The sequence below is a fragment of the Lissotriton vulgaris genome, chromosome 9 (genome assembly GCF_964263255.1).
Source record: "Lissotriton vulgaris chromosome 9, aLisVul1.2, whole genome shotgun sequence".
Taxonomy (NCBI): domain Eukaryota; kingdom Metazoa; phylum Chordata; class Amphibia; order Caudata; family Salamandridae; genus Lissotriton; species Lissotriton vulgaris.
Window position 1 is genome coordinate 146419310 of NC_141697.1, and position 20812 is coordinate 146440121.

The 20812-nt window shown below is 47.4% G+C and overlaps 1 protein-coding gene across 1 annotated transcript in view; it reads right to left on the bottom strand.

Moving 5' to 3' along the window:
• Positions 1-20812, bottom strand: part of MGA (MAX dimerization protein MGA) — a 734728-nt gene that overhangs the window by 370260 nt on the left and 343656 nt on the right. The window contains exon 13 of the mRNA XM_086937233.1: positions 14671-15194. Within this exon, the coding sequence (XP_086793359.1) occupies positions 14671-15194 (524 nt within the window). The remainder of the gene's footprint in view (positions 1-14670; positions 15195-20812) is intronic.

The following is a 20812-nucleotide window of genomic DNA, read 5'->3' on the forward strand; positions in this document are numbered from 1 at the left end:
TCCGAACTTGAGTTAAATATGCATCCGAACCAAATGGCGGAAAAAAACAATCTGAGGATGGAGTGGATGCCCATGCGCACTGTTGTCCAGGGGAGGAGCCACCTATCTTGTGATACTTCGAAGACTCTTCCAGGACAACAATGTGCAATCATCCGGACCCAACACTAGGCGGAGATCTATGCACAGATATGAATTCAGCAGCCCACATGCCTCGAACCTCTTCAGCTATGATTGACTGATGAAGGTTTTATGATGTTGAGTGGCATGACTTCAGATTTCTTCGTGTTGAACCACTCTTCGTACATAGATGGTAAAGCGAGAAGTCTTTCCCTGCATATGCTGATGTGTGTGTGTGAGTGAGTGAGAGAGAGCAAGAGAGAGAGAGAGAGAAAGAGAGTGTGTGTGTGTATGTCTCCAGGTCATCCGCATCACTCAGGCGCTCCAGTGTAAAGAATAAGGTCCCTCTGATTACTCCAGTTAGGTCCTCTGCTGTGTGTCATATCACCCAGTCAATGACTAGATGAAGAGCAGTGCTGCCATCACATATTCCTGCCTCAAACGAGTCGTGACTTTGAACCTATTCCTACCTTGCATGTAAAATTATCTTGAAGCTCTTGATGAGGAGTACCATCTGCTCAGTATGCTATGGGCTCTCAGTATACGCCAGATGCTATAACTATGTATTTAAATTTATTTTGAGAAGGCCTTCAATGAATCAATGAAGCTGATGTAAAGCAGGTCTCTGCCACTCTGTGACTGCTCTATGATGTTGTGTAGAGTAAAGATCTGATCCACACCCCCTCTACCTATGCAGAACCCCGATTGTTCCTTTTCTTAACTACTTGTCCTTAGCATAAGAAAAAACACTGTATAATGATTTTCGGAATAATTACTCTTGATTGACAGAAGGGTAATTACCCACCAGTTGTTACAGTTGGCTAACACTCCCTTCTTTGATATTTTCAGCCGTCTGGTACCTTCTTTCTCTCCCAAATCCAGTGATTGGGGGATGCTGGCTAAGGTTTCATGGTCTGCAGTGAACATTTCTGAATTTAGGTTGTTTTGGCCAGGAGTGCTTCAGTTCCATGTGGGAGTGATAAGTTCTTCTTTCTGTTGTGGGTTGGTGTTGACATCCAGTTCGGTCTCTGCTTTTGGTATGTCCACTTCACTTGGTGGTGCTGGTCTGTTTAAGAAATATTTGAAGTGCTCAACCCGGGCGTGCCGCCTACTCTTTCACTGTGTCAGTAGTCTGCCCTGCTTGTCCATGATAGGAGTACGGTATGCTGGAGGAGATTTACCAGACTATCCTCGTGATCTTGAACACCTTCTCCAGTTCTCCTCTACTGGCTGCCTCCTCTGTTTGATTTGAAAGGTTATCCATGTACACCCACTTGCCAGCTCTGATTGTGCTTTTGTAATACTTACCTGTAACTAAAGTTCTCCAGTATTAGTATATTTCATAGATGCACAAGCTTGAATCATTCCCTGTCGTCTAAGTGAGAGACTTACAGTACCATGATAAAGCAGTATGTATCAGTATCATAGGCTATAATGACAATGAAAAGTCAGTTAACAGGCAATCTATGTCCTTTTTAAAAAGGACTAAACTTGAACTATAACTAATCAGGTGACAGCACCCTCTAGAACATTCCCAACAGTGGCAGAGTCCCTCAGATTTCGAAGCACAAATGGGAATAAATATTCTCGATCTATAAGGGGTGCCTCCCAGGTGAGGAGGGTGGGTTGCATGTGAGTCTATGAAAGATACCAGTGCTAGGGAACTGCAGTTATAGGTAAGTATCTTATTTCCACTCCAGTATTGGATCTTTCAAAGATTCACATGCTTGAATCAGCATAGCAAACAGTTTTGTAGGTAAATCTACCTATGCATTAATTTGCGTAAATAGTCCAAATATGAAAATACAATATACAACAGTATCATATACATTAGTAAAGACACATTAATAATCATCTTCAGTTGCAAAGGCTCACCTTATTGGAACAGATGATGTAAACCCGCCTGTCGTACAGCTGCATCACTTTTCTGCGCTGATTCCAGGCAGTAGTGTTGCATAAATGTGTTGGTGCTCTTCCGCATCACAGCACAACCTAGCTTCGCTAGCAGGACGCCTGCAAGCAGAGCAGTCAAAGTGGACACTGCCCTTGTTGAGTGTGCTTTCATCCTTGCTGAGCGTGGTTGACATATATGTGCATTCTGGGAGAGGAGCTCGACCTGAGGGAAAAGCTCAGAACAACCTCCTCATAAATTGTTAGCCTATTTGTGTGAAAGAGGGAAAGAACGTGCAGAACATATGTACCTTGATATTGAGGCACAGTGAACCTTGACAGACGCTTGTACCAGCTCTGATCTGGCTAGCGATAGGAGGAAAGGCAGAATCTATTCAGGTGACGCTTCCAAGGGATGCAGGTTAGCGTAATGACACCATGAGCAGAACCTCTTCCGTATTAATCTATACCTCTTGCTTGTAGATTCAGCTCTTGCTTTAGGCAACTTGTCACTACAGTCTTCAGAGATATCTACATCTTGAAACTCGTTGAATTCAGGAGCCATGCATGTAATATGAGAGAGGTGGTCTCCGTATGTAAGATTGGGCACTTGCTCCTCGTTAAGAGCATGAGTTGTTGACAGACGAATGGGGATGGACTTCGACAGTATATGCTGTCTGAGCCATTCGGGAGCGATTAGAATCAGAAGACATTTAAATTTTGTTGCGAATCCTTTGTAAGAGAAGAAAGGGGAAAAAGTGTATGTATAAAACCTAGACCGTGTCATTGAAGGGGCATTCCCCCACGACACTGGGACAGGGTATCGACTGGTTTAAGAACTGGCATTTGGAGTTCTTGCCTGCTGCACTGAGATCCAATGCTGCTTTGGCCCCACCATAAGAATATGTTGTCCAGCGCCGATTTATCCAGTTCCCACTCGCAGCTACTTTCTCTGGTTCTGCTGAGCGTATCTGCTAAGGTGTTGTTTACTCCCAACATTTGCTCTGCTTTTAGAGATATCTTGTGGGTTGTAAGCCATCTCCAAAGTTCTTGGGCTTCTTGATTTAACGTTAATGACGTTGTGCCCCTTGCTAATTGATGTAATACATGCTGGTCGTCCTGTCCCTTTGGCCCAGCATGGAGGCTCCTGCTATTCATGGAAAAAAAGCTTGCAGGGTGAGCGATATTGCTTTTATTTCCATCATCTTTTGCAGTGTTGACCACTTCCTTTGTAACTGTAGGTCCTATAAGTGGCCGCCCCAGACCTGTAAGGAGAGGTGATGAAGTCGGGTAATAAAAAGAATGAGGCCTTTCGAAAGATGAGATATTTGAGACCACCACACAACCCCTTCGATTGGATGCATTGAGCTTGCAGCTCCTCTAGCAGTGGCCTCATCTTGAGCCTGGCCAGCAGAACCAGATTGATTGCGGACGAGATGATGGCTCATCCGCAATGACTTGTACAGCCGCATTGAAACTGACTTTCCTTTGGAAATCTTTAGGGCTATGTTTGCTAGTCTTTACTGTCAGTCTTGGGAGAGAAAGGCTTTGTTTTGCTTTGTATCCAGTTTGGCTCCCAGAAACGTTTTTGTTGGGATAGTTAAGGATTTTGGATAATTCACAGTGAGGCCTAGCTGTGAAACAGTAAAAGGCAAGCCTTGGTAGCTTTGGAAGCTTGCAGTTTTGAGGCTTTCAGCAGCCAGTCGTCTAGGTAGGAAAATACCTGATGACCTTGTTTTTTGAGTGTGGCTGCTACAGTGGCGAGACATTTGCTGACTTGAGGCTGAATGGAAGGATTCGGAACTGGTAATGGGTACCGGCTACGGTGAAGCAAAGATATTTGCGGTGCTTGAGATGTATGGGGTGTAGAAGTACACATCTGGTAGGTCAAGAGAGGTCATGTAGTCTCTTGTGTTTAGCAGGTGCAGGGTGTCGGAGAGAGTAATCATGCAGAAGGATTGTGTGCGTAAGGATTGGTCTAGCTTTCTGAGGTCCAGGATGGGTCTCCATTCCCCTGTTTTCCTTCGTACACGGTAAAACCTAGAATCCCATCACTCTCTGATAATAAAGGACCTTTTACATTGTATTCTTGGCCAACAGTACAAGCGCTTCTTTTCTCAATACCTAAGGACTAGGTACATGCGCTCCCCTTGGAGGGTTGTTTGGTAGCCTCTGTACAAACTCCAGGGTATGGCCAAAACTTACAAGATCTAACACCCATCTTCAGTAGCTGTATACTTTTGTCCATGCAGGGACTCAATACTTATTATTTTAATCCCCTGAGATGTACTCAAGGATGGGAATGGCCCTTAGTGACTTTCTTGCTTGATCTTGAAATCTTAGATAAAACAGTCTGAATGTTTAACAGATGTTGTGAAATGAAATCGTGTTGCAGCCCAATCCATTAGGTTATAAAACCCCCCTCTGGGAGATAATCTGAAGGATGTAGAGGTTGAGGCGATGAAGTGAGGACAAGGTAGTCGCCCCACCCATCGCATGGTTCAGGAAGCTCGCATTCCTCCCATCTCAGAAGATTATGGGTCCTCTCTTGGTGACGCCTCTATATTTGACGGATATATTATCCTAGGTGTTATATGTAGAAGAATATGCCTTGGCATAGTTGTAGAGGTAGGATGAGGTGGTAGTATTGTCGGCTCCTGTGGAGAGTCAGGAAACCTATACCTGTAATCTTCCAGCATGGACTGCAGATCTTGAACAAGAGACATGGGTATCTGCACTTAATCATACATGGGCTGCGGATAAGGATGGTATTGATAATCTTCAAAATGCCTCTTGGAAGGGGCATATTATTAATAGTAATAATGTTCGTCCTCTTCGTCTTCATCGTCATCCTGGTATTTGACCTGGGGTTCAGATGAGCTTTACGATGTCTAAGAAATGACTTGGTAGAAGAGGTGGAACCATACTAGGAGATGGAGATGTCAACTTTGGTCTTAAAAGGGTTTGGGCGATCTTTGTGATTTTTTGGTCGAGCCCGGGCAATGGATGCGCTGCTCTACGAGCCATGCTATATTGGAGAATGTACTTGAAGCCTGCTCACTCTCCGTCCAATATTTGCCATTGTCCATCGTAAATGCTGGCTTCGGATTCATCATTAGGCTTCTTAGTCCCTCCTTAGTACCGCCTTGTCTTCATTTGTACCCTCTCATGAGAACTGACCCTTTTACTTCAGTTGTTACATAGTACGTCTTCTTTAGTCTGTAAGCACTATTTTCTTTAATGAGTTTCTCTCACTGCAGGAGGGTCTCTTATGGGCATTTGTGACCACTGGCTTGTTTATTTATCTTGTAGCAAACGGAGAGCTCTTCATGGGTCATGGGAGACAAAAGGGGGCAACTCGGCGATGCCTTCAAGCATTTGGTATGCAATAGGTCTTGCATTAAGCTATTGGCATTCTTACAATGCCAATAGCTCTAACTCAAGTAAAAGCGAGACCTATTGCATTGCAAATGCTTGTTTTCACAGCTGATGGCCCAGTTGACAATGTTTTCATCAAGATAAATTTCAGCATCAACCATAGGAATTCAAACGGTGCAGCTTTCGTCGGTGTCTCCGTCGATGGCGCCTTTGGTTGTAAAGCTGGCATCGACGGTGCCTTGGATGACAATACTCTCAACTACAGCTGTCATTGTTGTTGTTTTTGCCGACGATGCTCTCTGGTGGGCGAGACGGTGGTGACAGTCGTAGGGGCTCTGAGAGGATTTTTACTTCTCTACGTTGACAGTTCAGAGGAGGAAGAACGTGGTCGCTCTCCTGTTTTTATAGATAGAGTACTGTGCTGTGAGGAGGTCTCCTGTGTGGAGATGAATTGTGCTTCCTCCTTTCTCAGAACGTTTTTATGGTGAGTTTTTAAGGTCTTCTTGCCCTCCACAGATGTCCCTTGGTCAGATGATCTTGACCTTTTGTGGACTCTCATCACCTATCACTGTCTTCCTCATAAGTGATTTCTGAGTTTTAGATTTCTGTAGCCACAGAAGTACCCTCCCATCCCTGTCCCTCAAGGTCTTAGAGGAAAAAGTGTGTACATACTTTTTACTCCTTTACTTGATGTTGAAGGGAGAGGCAGTAAAGGCAGTTCTTATATGGTTCGTCCACATGTACCCTTTTCTTTCCACAGGTTTTGCAGGATCTGAATAGACTTTTCTTAGAAGTATCAGACAGTAGCTGTAAATAAATCTACAACTTTAAAGATGTGAAAACTGAGCAGAGCTCAAGGAGACTCTTCACACAACGTACAGAAGAAAATTAAAGGGACTCTATTGGGAGTGTTCTAGAGGGTGCTGCAACCTGATTGGTTTTAGTTTAAGTTTGGCCCATTTTTTTAAAGAGGACATACAAAGGCTACGAAAATAACTTTTTATTGCCATTATCGCCTATGATACTAATACATACTGATTACTATGGTACGCTGGGATTCCCACTTCGACAATGGGAAATGATTTGAGTATGTGGATCTATGAAATATCCAATACTGGAGAACCTTATTGCTATACCAAAATTGCAAAATGGCTCTGAAGTGACACTCCTTTACTCTATTCCTCAAGTCTATACATTCATTAAAATAGAACAGCCAGCAGGGGGCGTGGCCGGCGACCAGACAAGATGGCCACAGAGTGATCGAGCTCCGTGAAAGTCGTAGCCTCCCATCATCAATCCAACCACCTATCCTGCTAATGCCCTAGTGCTGCACCGTGGCTATTGTGCGGGAAGGCTCCAGACGAACGTTCGACTAAGCTAGAACCCCGAAGACTGAAAGGCCGAAAAGTTATAGGCATTTAAAGATCACGGCCTAGGCCCGACTTAAAGCCGGGACCTTGAGTGCACCTTCGCCCGAACAGAGAAAGGCAGCGTCAGTGGAGGAGGCGAGGAAGCGGAGACACCCAGCAGCAGCGGATCAGTCCCGGTAACGCAGCGGCAGAAGTACCTGGCCGAGGTTGGTGAAGACCGGGGCGCTATCGCAAAACATCAACCCCACCGATACCTGGGGAGGCCCCGGCATCTCAAAGCACCGCAAATCCGCGGAGGGACCTCCAGCACACGTGAAAACGGAGCGAAATTGCCCAACACTAAACTCAACGCTCGGGACCAACCGTAGGAATGATACGCTGCCCCCGGGACTGAGGCCTAGTCACACGAGGAAGCCGGGGACTGGAGTGGGGGACCCGCCCGGAGCGCGAGGGGCCCACTTCCAACTAGGGGCGGGAAAAAAGCTGCCAGAAACAGCTCTTAGCGGCCACAAATCCAAGACATTATCCAGCTCCACGAGTTCGGGTGGACACTACCTGCGGCCTGAGGTGAGAGGAGGTGGATAATAACGGGACACTACTAGCCACTGACTAGGCCTGTAGGAACAGGGACACACTATTACACCGCACCTCGGGGGTCAGGCCGCAAATCCGGATACAACGAACAGTAAGGCCCAGCGCCAGGGGTGACAGCACACAGGGAGCCCAAGCGAAAGACATTTATACCTGCCAAATAGACAAACAGAATGAGGGACGGCAGCAGACACCCAGAAAGTTAACAGTCGAACACATCCAGTCACCACAGAATCGGAGTGCGCAAGACGGCGTGGACTCCCTACGGATAGGCTCCCTGCCTTCGGTGGACACGTGCCAAGGACCACTGGTGGAATACTGGTGCGGGACACGCATTGCTAGCAACTATGGCGGGGCGAGGACCCAGAGTGACGCAGACCCCCCGACTGGAGAAATTTGCCTCCACAAAGGACTCCAATGGAGAACAGACCAAGGTGATCCTCCAGACGTACCGTGAAGCACGGAGGAAGGGACCCTCCAAGACGTAATGGCGGCCCTGTGGACGATGCAAACCTCCATGGGTACGATCTCCACTGACATTAGCCTCATAAGGGTGGATTTCGCGAAAATGACGGATCGACTCGTAGAGGTGGAGAAAACGACAGCGGGCCTCTCCACAGACACGGCCACGCTGGAGCAGCAAGTACGCAAGCTGGAAGAGGACAACAAAGCGATAAAGGCTAAGCTTGACGACCAGGAAGGGCGATGACGGAGGAACAATGTGCGCCTGGTGGGTGTTCCAGAAAACGCAGGGGGACCAGCACTAGATCTATTTGTGGAAGACTTAATCCAGAATCACCTGAAACCACGTGGGCTCTCCAAATTCTTTTCAGTCGAATGAGTACATCGGGTGCCAGGAAGCAAACCGCGTCCGGGGGTTCAGCCGAGGCCCATAATGGCTAGACAATTCAACTTTCGAGACCGCGACGCGGTATTGCAAGCTGCACGTGTAGCACCGCCAATAAAAGTGGACAATTCAGAAGTTGCCTTTTATCCTGACTACACGGCGGCGGTAACCCAGCAAAGACGTAGTTACATGGAAGTCAAGAAAGAACTGCGCGCTAGAGAGCTAAAGTATTCAATGCTGTTCCCGGCGAAACTACGGGTGGAATTGGACTTAAAGACATTGTTCTTCGAAACACCGGGAGAAGCACGAGACTGGCTGGAGGGATGGAGACCGGCAAGAGGAAACAAAACCAGGGAAACCACGCAGACAGGACGCTAAGGTACCACCACGACAGGAAACAGAGGGAAGAGAAAGGCCCTGGAGAAAGACACTGTTGGCACACACATGCACCGCAGGACCTAGAAGACATCAACTTAAGGAGTACCAAGAGACCACCTGAGACTAAGCCTTGTAGAAAAGTCCTTACTTGGTGAATGCAACTTGTACTGGCATGTTTCTGGTGCACGGACTAACACAGAGACACCAGAAAGCACGATACTGGCTCAGGGGTTTGGGCCCCCGGAGGTATGAACGAACGAATGAGGGGCGATGCAGGGTGCATGACTAGTGAGAGGGAGGCTTCGTTCTGGACACGGAAGACTCACCCCCACGAATGAGAAGCTTTGTTAGGGATTTTAAGCGCTCTGCTCAGTTGGGGGGGCGGGCAGTTTTAGAACCACCGGGCAGGGAGACAGGGTGGGGGGTAAGGGTTCAGGAATCATTGAAAAAAGTGTTACACTGTTTAAGTTTACTAGTTAAGATATCTCACAGAGTAAAAGTTTTTACTTGCTATACAGTGTACTCACGCGCATGGCAGACGCGTCAGAACGGACGCTACCAACAATATTTGAACTCAGTGATCGCACACCATACACGACATGACACCACACGAGGGTAATGATACCAATGCTCAGTTGCCACGGTCGCCAGGCCCTCCCCTGTCCATAATATCATGGAACGTAAACGGTCTAGGACATAAGATCAAAAGAGGGCTGGTTCTACAATATCTGAAACGCAGGGGGCCCACGGTCGAATTGCTCCAGGAGACGCACTTAAAGGGAACGGCATGCAAGGAACTAGACCGGTGGGGATTCAAGATGGTGGCCCATGCAGAGTTCAAGTCGGGATCCAGAGGGGTGGGAATCCTGGTCCATATGGGCTCTCCACTGGTGATCAAGAAAACTTGAGCTGACGACCAGGGGCGGTTTGCCGTTTTAACCTGCCAATGGGAGGGAAGAGTGTATAACATGATCTCCGTGTACGTTCCCCCGACTCTTCTCCAGCAGGCATTTCAGGACCTCGGGAAACTCCTACTGGACCTCCCTGAGGGAGAACTGATCATAGGCGGGACTTTAATACAGTGCTAGATGCGGCCGTGGACCGCAACCCGCCCAGGGATACAACCCGATCTAATCGGGCTCTGCAGGAATTTATAGAAGCAATGGGAATGACTGACATCTGGAGACTCAAACACCCAACAGAGCGTCAGTACACCTTTCACACAGGGGCAAACGGAAGTCTCTCTCGAATAGATTATATACTGACACTAGCTATTACCCCCGAAAAGGTAAGGGAAGTAGTGCACTTACCGAGAGGTATTTCAGACCACTCGCCAATTCAACTCCTCTACACAGCACATATCCCTGGACGGAAGAGGATATACCAGCTTTGCCCGGGGTTCCTAAAAAACGGCAAGATCGCTAAGGACCTTGTGAAATCCACCACACAGTACTTTAAAGAAAATTAACAATCATTTGAGTCACCAAGCACACTATGGGAGGCATATAAATCTGTTATCAGGGGACAGGCCATTTCAACTATCACCCGACACAAGCGTGCACAGAGAGAGAGACCCTAGATACACTAGAAGAGGCCGTACAGAGAGCAGAGCGAGCACATGCCACGGATCCTACTGACACCACAGCCCAGTCCCTGACATTAGCGGCCCAAGAGTTTAGAACCTATGCGAGGGAAACCGCAAAGACCAAATATACTGATACCCACCACAGTATCTATGAACTAGGGGACAAAACTGGGAAAATGCTCGCATGGCTGGAAAAGCGGGAAAAGGCAAATAGGTGGATTGTGCAACTTAGTCTGGGAGACGGTACTACCACGACAGACCCCGAGCGCATAGTGGAAGAGCTGGCAACACAGTACGAGACAATCTATACGCCACAAGCAGTAGCCACAGTGGACGAAAATACGCATTTTTTGAGCGATAATAAAATGCCTACACTTCAATCGAAGGTCATGCACGATCTGACGCAGACCTCTCGGTCGAGGAATTGGGGCGGGCACTAGCGGCGCTTCACACGAGGAAAGCAATGGGGCCAAATGGACTACCAGTGGAACTGTACAAGAAGGTGACAGGGAATATTACACCCCACTTACTCAACATGTACAATGAATGCCTAGAGAAGGGAATACTACCAAGAGACCAGAGACTGGCCACAATTGTAGCCATACACAAACCGGGCAAGCCAGCCCAGATGGCCTCTTCCTACCGTCCAATATAACTGATAAACGCAGAAGCCGAAATACTGGCCAAAACATTGGCAATTCGATCCCAACCACATCTCAAGCAACTGGTTCACCCGGACCAATCTGGCTTTATGCCAGGGCGCAACACCTCCCTTAATTTAAGACGTCTACACGACATATTAGCCTACACACCGAGGGTACAGAAAGATGCGGTCATCCTCTCCTTAGACGCCACAATGGCTTTTGCCCTAGTGGAATGGCCATTCCTTTTTGCGGTGCTTCAAAAGCAGGGGTTTGGCCCAAAGTTCTATGCATGGATCAAACTATTGTATATGGAACCCCTCGCCCAAGTAGTAGCAATTGGAGGAATATCGAGAGAATTCAAACTGGGGAGGGGAACTAGGCAAGGTTGCCCGCTGTCACCACTTCTCTTCGCCCTAGTGTTAAAACCGCTTGCTGCGTGGATCAGGCAGGATGTGTCAATTCAAGGGATGAGATGGGAAGCAGATTGGAAGGACCGAATCTCGCTTTATGCGGATGATGTGCTCATACATTTAACATCCCCAGCGAGGTCTCTGGTGTTCCTGCTAGACATTTTTACAGCATATGGACAGTATCTGGGTATACAATAAATTGGACGAAATCATTACTTTATGTACTACACGGCCCCACACCCTGCCTCCCCCGAGGCTGTGAGTTACAGATCACGACCAGAGGATTTAAATATTTAGGAATATATGTCACCCCGACAGAATCCATTTTTATAGAGGAGAATTTAATGTGGTCCCTGGGATGACAGTGAGCAGATATCAAACACTGGAGATCCCTCCCGCTGACACTACTGGGAAGGGCTGCGCTATTCAAAATGCTGCCTAGGTTCCTCTACACCCTCCAAAACACCCCATTTCCAGTTCCCCTCTCGTACTTCAAAGCAATTGAGGCAGACGGGACAACATTGTTATGGGACGGGAAGCCGCCCCGGATAGCGCAACATAAACTAGTGCGGAGCTGGTACGATGGGGGTATTGCCTTAACAAACGTAAAATTGTACTATGGGGCCTCACAACTGATGGTAATCAATTAGTGGCTGCATGTCCCACAGGACGAACCGGCATTCAGATTAGATAGGAGCCTCCTACCTACAGACCGACTGATGAGAGCACTGTACACTAACAAGAGACGGACCGCACTCACAGGACCAACAGCACACACAATCAAAATATGGCACAGCACAAAGGGCGCTGGGATGGGAGGGAGTACTGAAACTGGCAACTCCCCTGTGGGAGACGCGGAGTTTGGGCACCCTGGCGAACACAAAGGGATTTAGATAGTGGGACCTCATAGGCATCACTAAGATTGGTGATTTATGGGTGAAAGGAGAGATAATACCCTTCGCGGCCTTGCGAGCAAAGTACGGGATGGCAGAAACGGAACTCTATCGGTACATACAGATTAGGCACGCACTGCAGGGTGCGATCCCCCAGGAAACCCAATTGGCGGAATCCTCACTCCTAGAGGACAGACTCCTCACAGACTATATGGACAAGAAGGCCACCTCACAAACCTATCAGAAATTGGTTAATAATCAATCGGACCCCTTGATAGCATTAAAGGATAAATGGCAGGCAGAGCTGGGAGACATAGAAGACTGGGACTGGATGGACACACTAGCATCAGCACGGGAGGAGGCGATCTCATCCCGACTTAAACTTATACAACTCAAAATATTACACAGAGTATATTACCCGGGCACCACGTTACATAAGCTGGGGCACACACCTGATCCACTTTGCCTTAGAGGCTGTGGTCTTACAGGGACATTTTATCATATAATATGGGAATGTCCCGCGATACACCGCTACTGGATAAGGGTGCTAGCAGTAATCTCGGAGGTGGGAGGGGCTGAAGTTCCCTGTGATCCCAGATGCTGTCTCCTAAACATCGGGCAGCCCACTGATTTAAACTTGGCGTTACAGAACTGGGCCACGTTGGGGATGACTATTGCAAAGCGAAACATAGCTAAGAACTGGGGCTCCGGGGTCTCACCGACATGTACGCAATGGGAAAGAGATATGGACATCGCCATGGTGGCGGAAAGGGCTGTCTATACACACATGGGTTGTCCCAAGAAATGGTCCAGAATATGGGGAAAGTGGAACGAATTCTGGGGCAACATATGCGACCCTCCGCAAACGACTCCCTCCCCAGAATATAGCCCATGACTGCAGAAGGGAACAAATAGGCCGGGCGGGAGATAGGACTAAAGAATGTTGAAGCTGTACGCTTGCTGAGAAATGGTATCATCTGTTACACTGTGTTAAAGATGCAGTTGGGATGGAATAGCTATGTCGCATATATTGTACACTGTAAAACGCATGGTAGAATCATGGATAGAGATACTCTATGTTTGTTAAGGTTATTGCCAAAAATTACTATGTATGTAATTGCATTGATGGAAAATAAAGGTTTTGAAAAAAAAAAAATAGAACAGCCAGCCAATGTATTTCCTTCTTTTTCATAGAAACTGGGCTGGCACAGGAGAGGATACTTTCATGGGTGTTAGCTGCTTTCGACATGTTCCTGAATTGGCTAGTTTTCAGTACATCTGAGAAATTTCATGGGTGAGAGAGACTTGTTCATATCATTCCAAGTGAGCTCAAATAGGTGAAAGTTATTGTTATTGCCCTGTTGGCCAGTAATAGATCGAGCTACCTTGTTGGAGGCTTTTAGTTGTTTAATGTATGCCTTTTAGGGTTATGGGAGAGAAGGTGTTGCCATGTGTGCTTGGTTTTGAGGTGTAAGTTATGTCTTTGACAGGATAAAGGACTATTAGCTTGACTGCAATTTTGCTGTGAAATAAGTTGCCTCAATGTATTTTGTAATGCAAGTTTTTCTTTAAGATTTGTGGAGTTTGTATATATGTAACTGAAGCAGGTTCTAGTGGGGCTGGTGGCAGTGATTATTTGCTCTTGAATGAAGTTGGCCTTGAAAGAAAGAATCAACTAATTATACTCTTTTAAAAGCATTTTAGCAGGTGGAGAGAATAGGCAGCTGCTTTTCTGTACATCTTTTCTGAATTGTGTAATTCTCTTTTTGCTTATGAAGAACTTTTGTAACCAAGTCTGCAGCTATTGTTTGAGCCTCTAGTTGTTTTCCTTCCTAAACTCTCTTGACAACAAATCCAATTCCAGTCATGTAGTGTTGGCTACATAGTTACAGTAAATATCCATCTGCTGCAGAGGATCAGCTAAAGACACTGTGATGCAATATGCAACAAGTTGGAAGAACACAATCGCAGTCTGTCTCACCCTGCTATACCGGGTGCCTATAAGGACTACATTGTTGGATTCAAGAAGAAGGATTCTGACAAGGATCTTGGCACTACCAAGCACTGTTTGAATAGATCCCTGCTTTGGTTGTAGGTTTCATTCAGTCTCCTGTATTCTGACGTGTTTGCCATGTTTGTGCTGCTGGCACTAATGGAGATGTATTATTCAATATACTAATTTGTGGCAAATGTATGAATGTCTCAAAAATATGCTCCTGTATTAGAAACTTTGAGATACATTTTTTAAAGTGTTTGGGGATCCAACAAATTAAAGGATATATTGTTTTTGTTAAGATGAATGAAAATCTGATGGGATGGAGCAGTCTTTTCAAACTAAATCATTATTTCAACCAGTCAAAGTTAGGTTTAGCTCAATGAAACAAAGAAAACCATGCCTCATAATTTAAAATCAATGAGCATGTTCTGTCGGCAGAAACATCTAGTTCAGTGTTGTCCCCAAGACCCAATGATGCATGGATAAATTATAAGTTTGTAAACAAAATGCAGACAGATGCAGTTACATTAATTGGGACAAGGGCGGACCATCAGGAAAAACATGAACTCACCTGAATAAGCCCGGATGCATTTGAATCAGGTGCATGCTTATTGGCAACCAACCTGCCAGCAGGAGATAGTCCAGTGTAAAAGGGCAGCCCTTTACAACCGGGAGACTTTTCTGGATTAGTGTCTGAAATATCGTCATGAGGAAATCCTGTGTTTTCAGCTTTTCGGCAGCTTGATGATAAAGAACCGATTTCTGAATTCTCTGGTTCAGACATTTCATCATCTTCATCCTTGACCTGACATGACGGCATTGAGATTTTCACCCTCGATGAGACAAATGGAGGATGCTTCTCATCACGGTTCTTGCCCTCTGATGCTAATTCAACAATAAAGTTCCCCACCTTCAGAGACCGTGGCATATTACTATTGATTTGCTGAGATAGGATGTTCAAGATGGTGTCTCGATCCTCTTCCCAGTTGCAGTCCGATATGATCTCTATGAGCTTAGTTGGCCCCCCAGAGCTGATTTTATGAACACGGGAGATGGAAGTATTAGTCTTGCTGTGTGCCAACCTCCAGCTTTTGTCTGTGAAAAGTAAGAAAAGAGAATCTGATATAGATAGGAAAAATACTACTTGATGCAGATGAAAGGGTCTCATATGTAGAGCATTCAAATACCTTGCACTAAAAGAAGGGAATATATTTTATTTGAAAAACAAAAACAGTAGCAAACCCGAAAATTGCCAGTGTGCTGAGACTGTCAGGGTGCTGCTCAAGCGGAGGATGGTAATATACATGTTAAGCTTCAAAGTACAGAATGTACTTCTTCCTAGTCTCTGCCGGTCTCTCTTTTTCCAGGCACCAGCTCACACATACAAGGAAAGGGAGCATGTTTAAGACAACAAGCCTCCCTTTTTGTTTTATAAACAATAGGCAATACAAAATTATGAGAATGCCATACTGTGATCAACCAAAATACAGTAAGCCATGTCAGAAAACAAAATAATCACAAAATCCTAATTACCTCACACCTTGACCCATGTCAAATAGACTACATTTTCTGCATGACTTAACCAGGTCGACATTGCCTTGCAAAAGCAAATCAGACAAATAGTAGCCACTGTATAATTCTGTGACAAATGGAGACAGTACTTCATATCCACACCTAAAAATGTCTTCTTATAACCTCAAGTCAGAACAGTAACAACGGGACAACAATTATGCTGTGAATACTAACATCAACTCTCAAGCCATAGAAGCAACAGTCATTCCGTAAACCTGGTGGTCTTTGACATGATGGTTAACAAGCGCTGGAAGCAACAATCAATCCTTAAACCTGCTGGTCTTTGATTTGATTAACCATTCAATACAAGTAGCCCCCGTTCTGCCAACAGCACACAATAGCAGTTGAAAAGAATTGCCAATCCACCCCAGGACTGCCAAGAAGCAAAACCTAGGATACAGTAAGAGGTAAAAATACTGCAGAAGGAAATCCAGATTAGCTGCCGAATCCAGAAGAACAGACAAACATAACAGTGGCAAAAGTTTCAGGTAGGGGACAAGAAGCACGCTAGACAAAAAAATAGCGTTATTGTGAGAAAGTGGCTCTATATTGCAAATGCTACTTACCAGTATGCATCTGTTCTTGGCATGTAGGGCTGCTGACATTCATATCTGTGCATAGATCGCCGCCTAGTGTTGGGTCCGGATGATTGCACATTGTTGTCCTGGAAGAGTCTTCGAAGTATCACGAGATAGGTGGCTCCTCCCCTGGACTACAGTGCGCATGGGCATCGCCTCCATCCCCAGATTGTTTTTAGCCATTGGCAGAGATGGAGTGAAGTATGTGAGTGATGACCATGCTATGAGCATATATATATATGAATACTGCAGCTGTTACAGGCGCCGGGGAGGAGGGCGGGCGATATGAATGTCAGCAGCCCTACATGCCAAGAACAGATGCATACTGGTAAGTAGCATTTGCAGTTCGAGGCATGTGGGCTGCTGAATTCATATCTGTGCATAGAATACATAGCAGTCCCTCCATTAGCGGCGGCCGCCCGTGCCAGCAGCAGCAGTCTGAAAAAGTGTCTTGAGAACAGCCTGACCAACAGCTGCCTGCTGTTTGGAGTGCACGTCTACACAGTAATGTTTAGTGAAAGTATGTGAGGTAGACCATGTGGCTGCTCTACAAATATCTTCTAAGGGAATGTTACCTAGGAAAGCCATAGAGGCCCCCAACTTCCTGGTGGAGTGGGCCCTTGGTGGGATAGTGAGAGTGCGTTTAGCTTTAGCGTAACAGATTTGAATGCATTTCACGATCCACCTAGCGATCCCAGCTTTGGAGATAGCGTTTCCCTTGTGGTGTGAGGCAAAAGCAACGAAAAGCTGCTTGGTTTTGCGAAAATCTTTTGTCCTGTCCACATAGTACATCAAGGCTCTTTTAACATCAAGGGTGTGGAGCATCCGCTCCGCCAGCGTCTCTGGGTTTTGGAAAAACACCGGCAACTCAATTGTCTGGTTCATATGGAATTGAGATACAACCTTGGGTAAGAATTTAGGGTTAGTGCGGAGCACAACCCTGTTAGCATGTACTTGGAAGAAAGGTTCTTGGATGGTGAGCGCCTGCAACTCGCTAACCCTCCGTAGCGATGTAATTGCTACTAAGAAAGCAACCTTCCAAGTCAGAAACTGAAGCTCACAAGAGTGCAGTGGCTCGAAGGGAGGACCCATCAGTCTTGTAAGAACCACATTGAGGTTCCATTCTGGAGCTGGTGGGGTCCTTGGTGGAATGACTCTCTTGAGTCCTTCCAGAAAAGCCTTGATAGCAGGGACCTTAAAAAGTGACAGGTGTTGCCTATTTTGGAGGTATGCTGCCATAGCAGACAGGTGAATGCGGATTGAAGAGTACGCCAAATTGCATTGATACAGGTGGAACAGGTAACAAATGATGTTTTGAATGGAAGCATCTAGCGGGTCAATATCGTGGTTAACACAGTAAATGACAAACCTCTTCCATTTAGCCGCATCACAAGCTCTAGTAGTGGGCTTCCTTGCCTCCCGAATGATGTTCATGCAATCGGGAGGAAGATTGAGGTAGCCAAACTCTAGGACTTCAGGAGCCAGATCGGCAGGTTGAGCTGTTGCGGATCTGGGTGCTGAATGTCGCCATGGCTCTGCGTCAGAAGGCTGGGAGTGAGATGAAGCCTTTGATGCGGTACCACGGAGAGTTCCAGAAACGTGGTGTACCACGGCTGGCGAGCCCACGTTGGAGCAACCAGGATGAGAGTCATCGAGTGCTGCCTGAGCTTGCGTGCCACCAGCGGTATCAGAGGTGCTGGGGGAAAAGCGTACGCAAATCTGCCTGACCAGTTCATCCACATCGCATTGCCCTGCGATTGCGGGTGTGGGAACCTGGCGGCGAAGCTTTGGCATTTTGCGTTCTCCTTTGTGGCGAACAGGTCTATCTCTGGATGACCCCACCTTTGGAAGTACGGTTGAAGTACTGATGGATGTATCTCCCACTCGTGCATTTGATGGCTGTGCCTGCTGAGCAGGTCCGCCATTTGGTTGTCCTTGCCCGGGAGATGCTCTGCCATGAGGAAGATGTTCCTCTGAATGGCCCACTTCCACATGCTCTGAGCCAGATGAGACAGCTGCGGAGAGTGTGTGCCTCCCTGCTTCTGAATGTAGTACATGGCTGTCATGTTGTCCGTCCGGATCAACACGACCTTGTTGCACAGATGTACTTTGAACGCCTTCAAGGCCATGAAGATTGCCATCAGTTCCAACACATTGATGTGCATCTTCCTTTGCTGTAGTGTCCATAGTCCCTGCACCGTGTAGTGGAGTACATGCGCTCCCCATCCCTGGAGAGAAGCGTCCGTCGTCAGGATAATCTGTGGCACAGGCTCTTGGAATGGTCGGCCCTTGCAAAGGTTTTGTGGATTCCACCAATGCAGAGAGTTGTATGCCCGACCGCTCACCAACACTAGGTCTGTCAGTTGCCCATGAGCCTGAGTCCACTGACGTGCTAGGCACTCCTGAAGCGGACGCATATGTAGTCTCGCGTGCGGGACAATGGAGATGCAGGAGGCCATCATGCCTATCAACTGCATGAACACTTTCGCTGGAAGCGAGTGTTGAGGTCTGAATCGTTGGATCAGCGTTTGGATACTGGCGATTCTCACTGAATTTGGCTGCGCAGTGGCTGCCAGAGTGTTTATTGTCGCGCCCAGATACTGTCGTACATGGGCGGGCTGGAGATGGGATTTCGGGTAGTTCAGAGAGAATCCCAGATCGTGCAGGAGATGAATGGTGCGGGACACGTGGTCGGCGCACTGTTGTTCTGTTTTTGCCTGAATGAGCCAGTCGTCCAGGTAAGGGTAGACGTGGACGTTCTGGCGTCGTAGATGCGCCGCCACAGTCGCCAGGCACTTCGTAAAGACCCTTGGCGCTGTGGTGACCCCGAACGGCAGAACCCTGAACTGGTAGTGCTGGTCTTGAATCGTGAATCTGAGATACTTCCTGTGGGAAGGATGCAGGGGGATATGAAAGTATGCATCTTTTAGATCCAACGTAGCCAGGAAGTCCCCCTGTTGAAGCAGAGGGAGTACCTGCTGCAACGTGAGCATATGGAAATGCTCCGAGGGAATGTACCAGTTGAGGGGCCTGAGGTCCAGGATGGGCCGTAGGGATCCGTCCTTTTTGGGGATTAGAAAGTACAGAGAGTAAACTCCTGTACCCCTTTCTTGCAGTGGGACGAGCTCTATTGCCCCTTTTTGCAGCATGACCTGAACTTCCTGCTGCAACAAGTGCAAGTGCTCGCCGGACATAGGACGGCTTCTTGGAGGTATGTTCGGTGGAGTGGAAGTAAGTTCCAGACAGTAACCGTACTGGATAGGAGACTTGACCCACCTGTCCGTGGTGATGGATTTCCACGCGGGCAGGAACTGCTGGAGTCTCCCCCCGACCGGTGTTGTGTGGTCGGGGGGCAGTGACAAGGCGTCACTGCTTGTTGGCGGTGGTGGACCTGGAGCTGTTGTTTCCACGTCCCCTGCCTTTGATGTTGTTGCCTCTGTAGCCACCTCTACCCTTGTTGGTGTATGAGGTCTGGGTATTACTTTTATAATACTGTGTGGACTGCGATGCCTGACCCCTTGAGGTGCCTCTGGTATTTGAGCGGCGAAAGGAACCACCCCGAAACTGCTGAGACTGGAGGGCCCCCATAGATTTAGCAGTGTCTGTGTATTTCTTCATTTTTTCCAGTGTCGCATCCACCTCAGGGCCGAACAGGTGGTCAGGATTCACGGTTTGGTTCAGGATTGTTGTTTGTATATCCGGTTTGAAACCTGATATCCTAAGCCATGCATGCCTCCTCAGCAACACACTAGTGTTGATTGCCCTGGAGGCTGTATCAGCCACGTCCAGCGCACATTTGATGGAAGCGTTTGTGATGAGCTTTCCTTCCTGAATTAACATTTCCCCTGCCTCCTTGTACTGGTCAGGCAAGTGTTGCAGCAGTGTTTCAAGGGTGTCACAATGAGCCCTATCGTAGCGTGCAAGTAGGGCCTGCGTGTTTGAGATTCGCCAAATGTTAGCTGCCTGTGCATCAATCCGTTTCCCTGAGGCCTCAAATATTTTAGACTCTTTGTCTGGGGGAGGAGCGTCACCAGTGGTCTGCGAGTTCGCCCTCTTGCGTGCGTTGGATACCACCAACGAGTCCAGTGGCAAGTGTCCCTTGATATATGTTGGATCCGAGGGCGCTGCCTTATATTTTTTGTCAATGCGAGGATTGATGACTCGCGCCCGAGTGGGCTCTTTGAAGACCTCAGTCGCGTGCTTTAGCACTCCCTTGAGCATTGGCAATGTCTTGACTGACTTTTCAGCCACAGAGAAAGTGTCAAATAAAAAGTCCACATCCACAGGATCTGAATGCAGCTCGACATTATGGTTAGCTGCAGCTCGCTCGATCAAAGCGTTGAAGGCCGCCGAGTCCTCCGTTGGTGAGGTCTTCGCCGCAAAGAGCTGCGGTTCCTGACCCGATTGCGGGTCGTCCGGGTCGCCTCCGGCAGACCAAGGCTCATGTTCCTCCTCCGGATCCGAGTACGCCGGATAGTTGTATTCGTCCTCCTCATCGTCACCATCCCCTGCGTTGGAACGCGTTGGCGAATGTTCTTGGGCCTGTGGGGAGGCAGGCTCTAT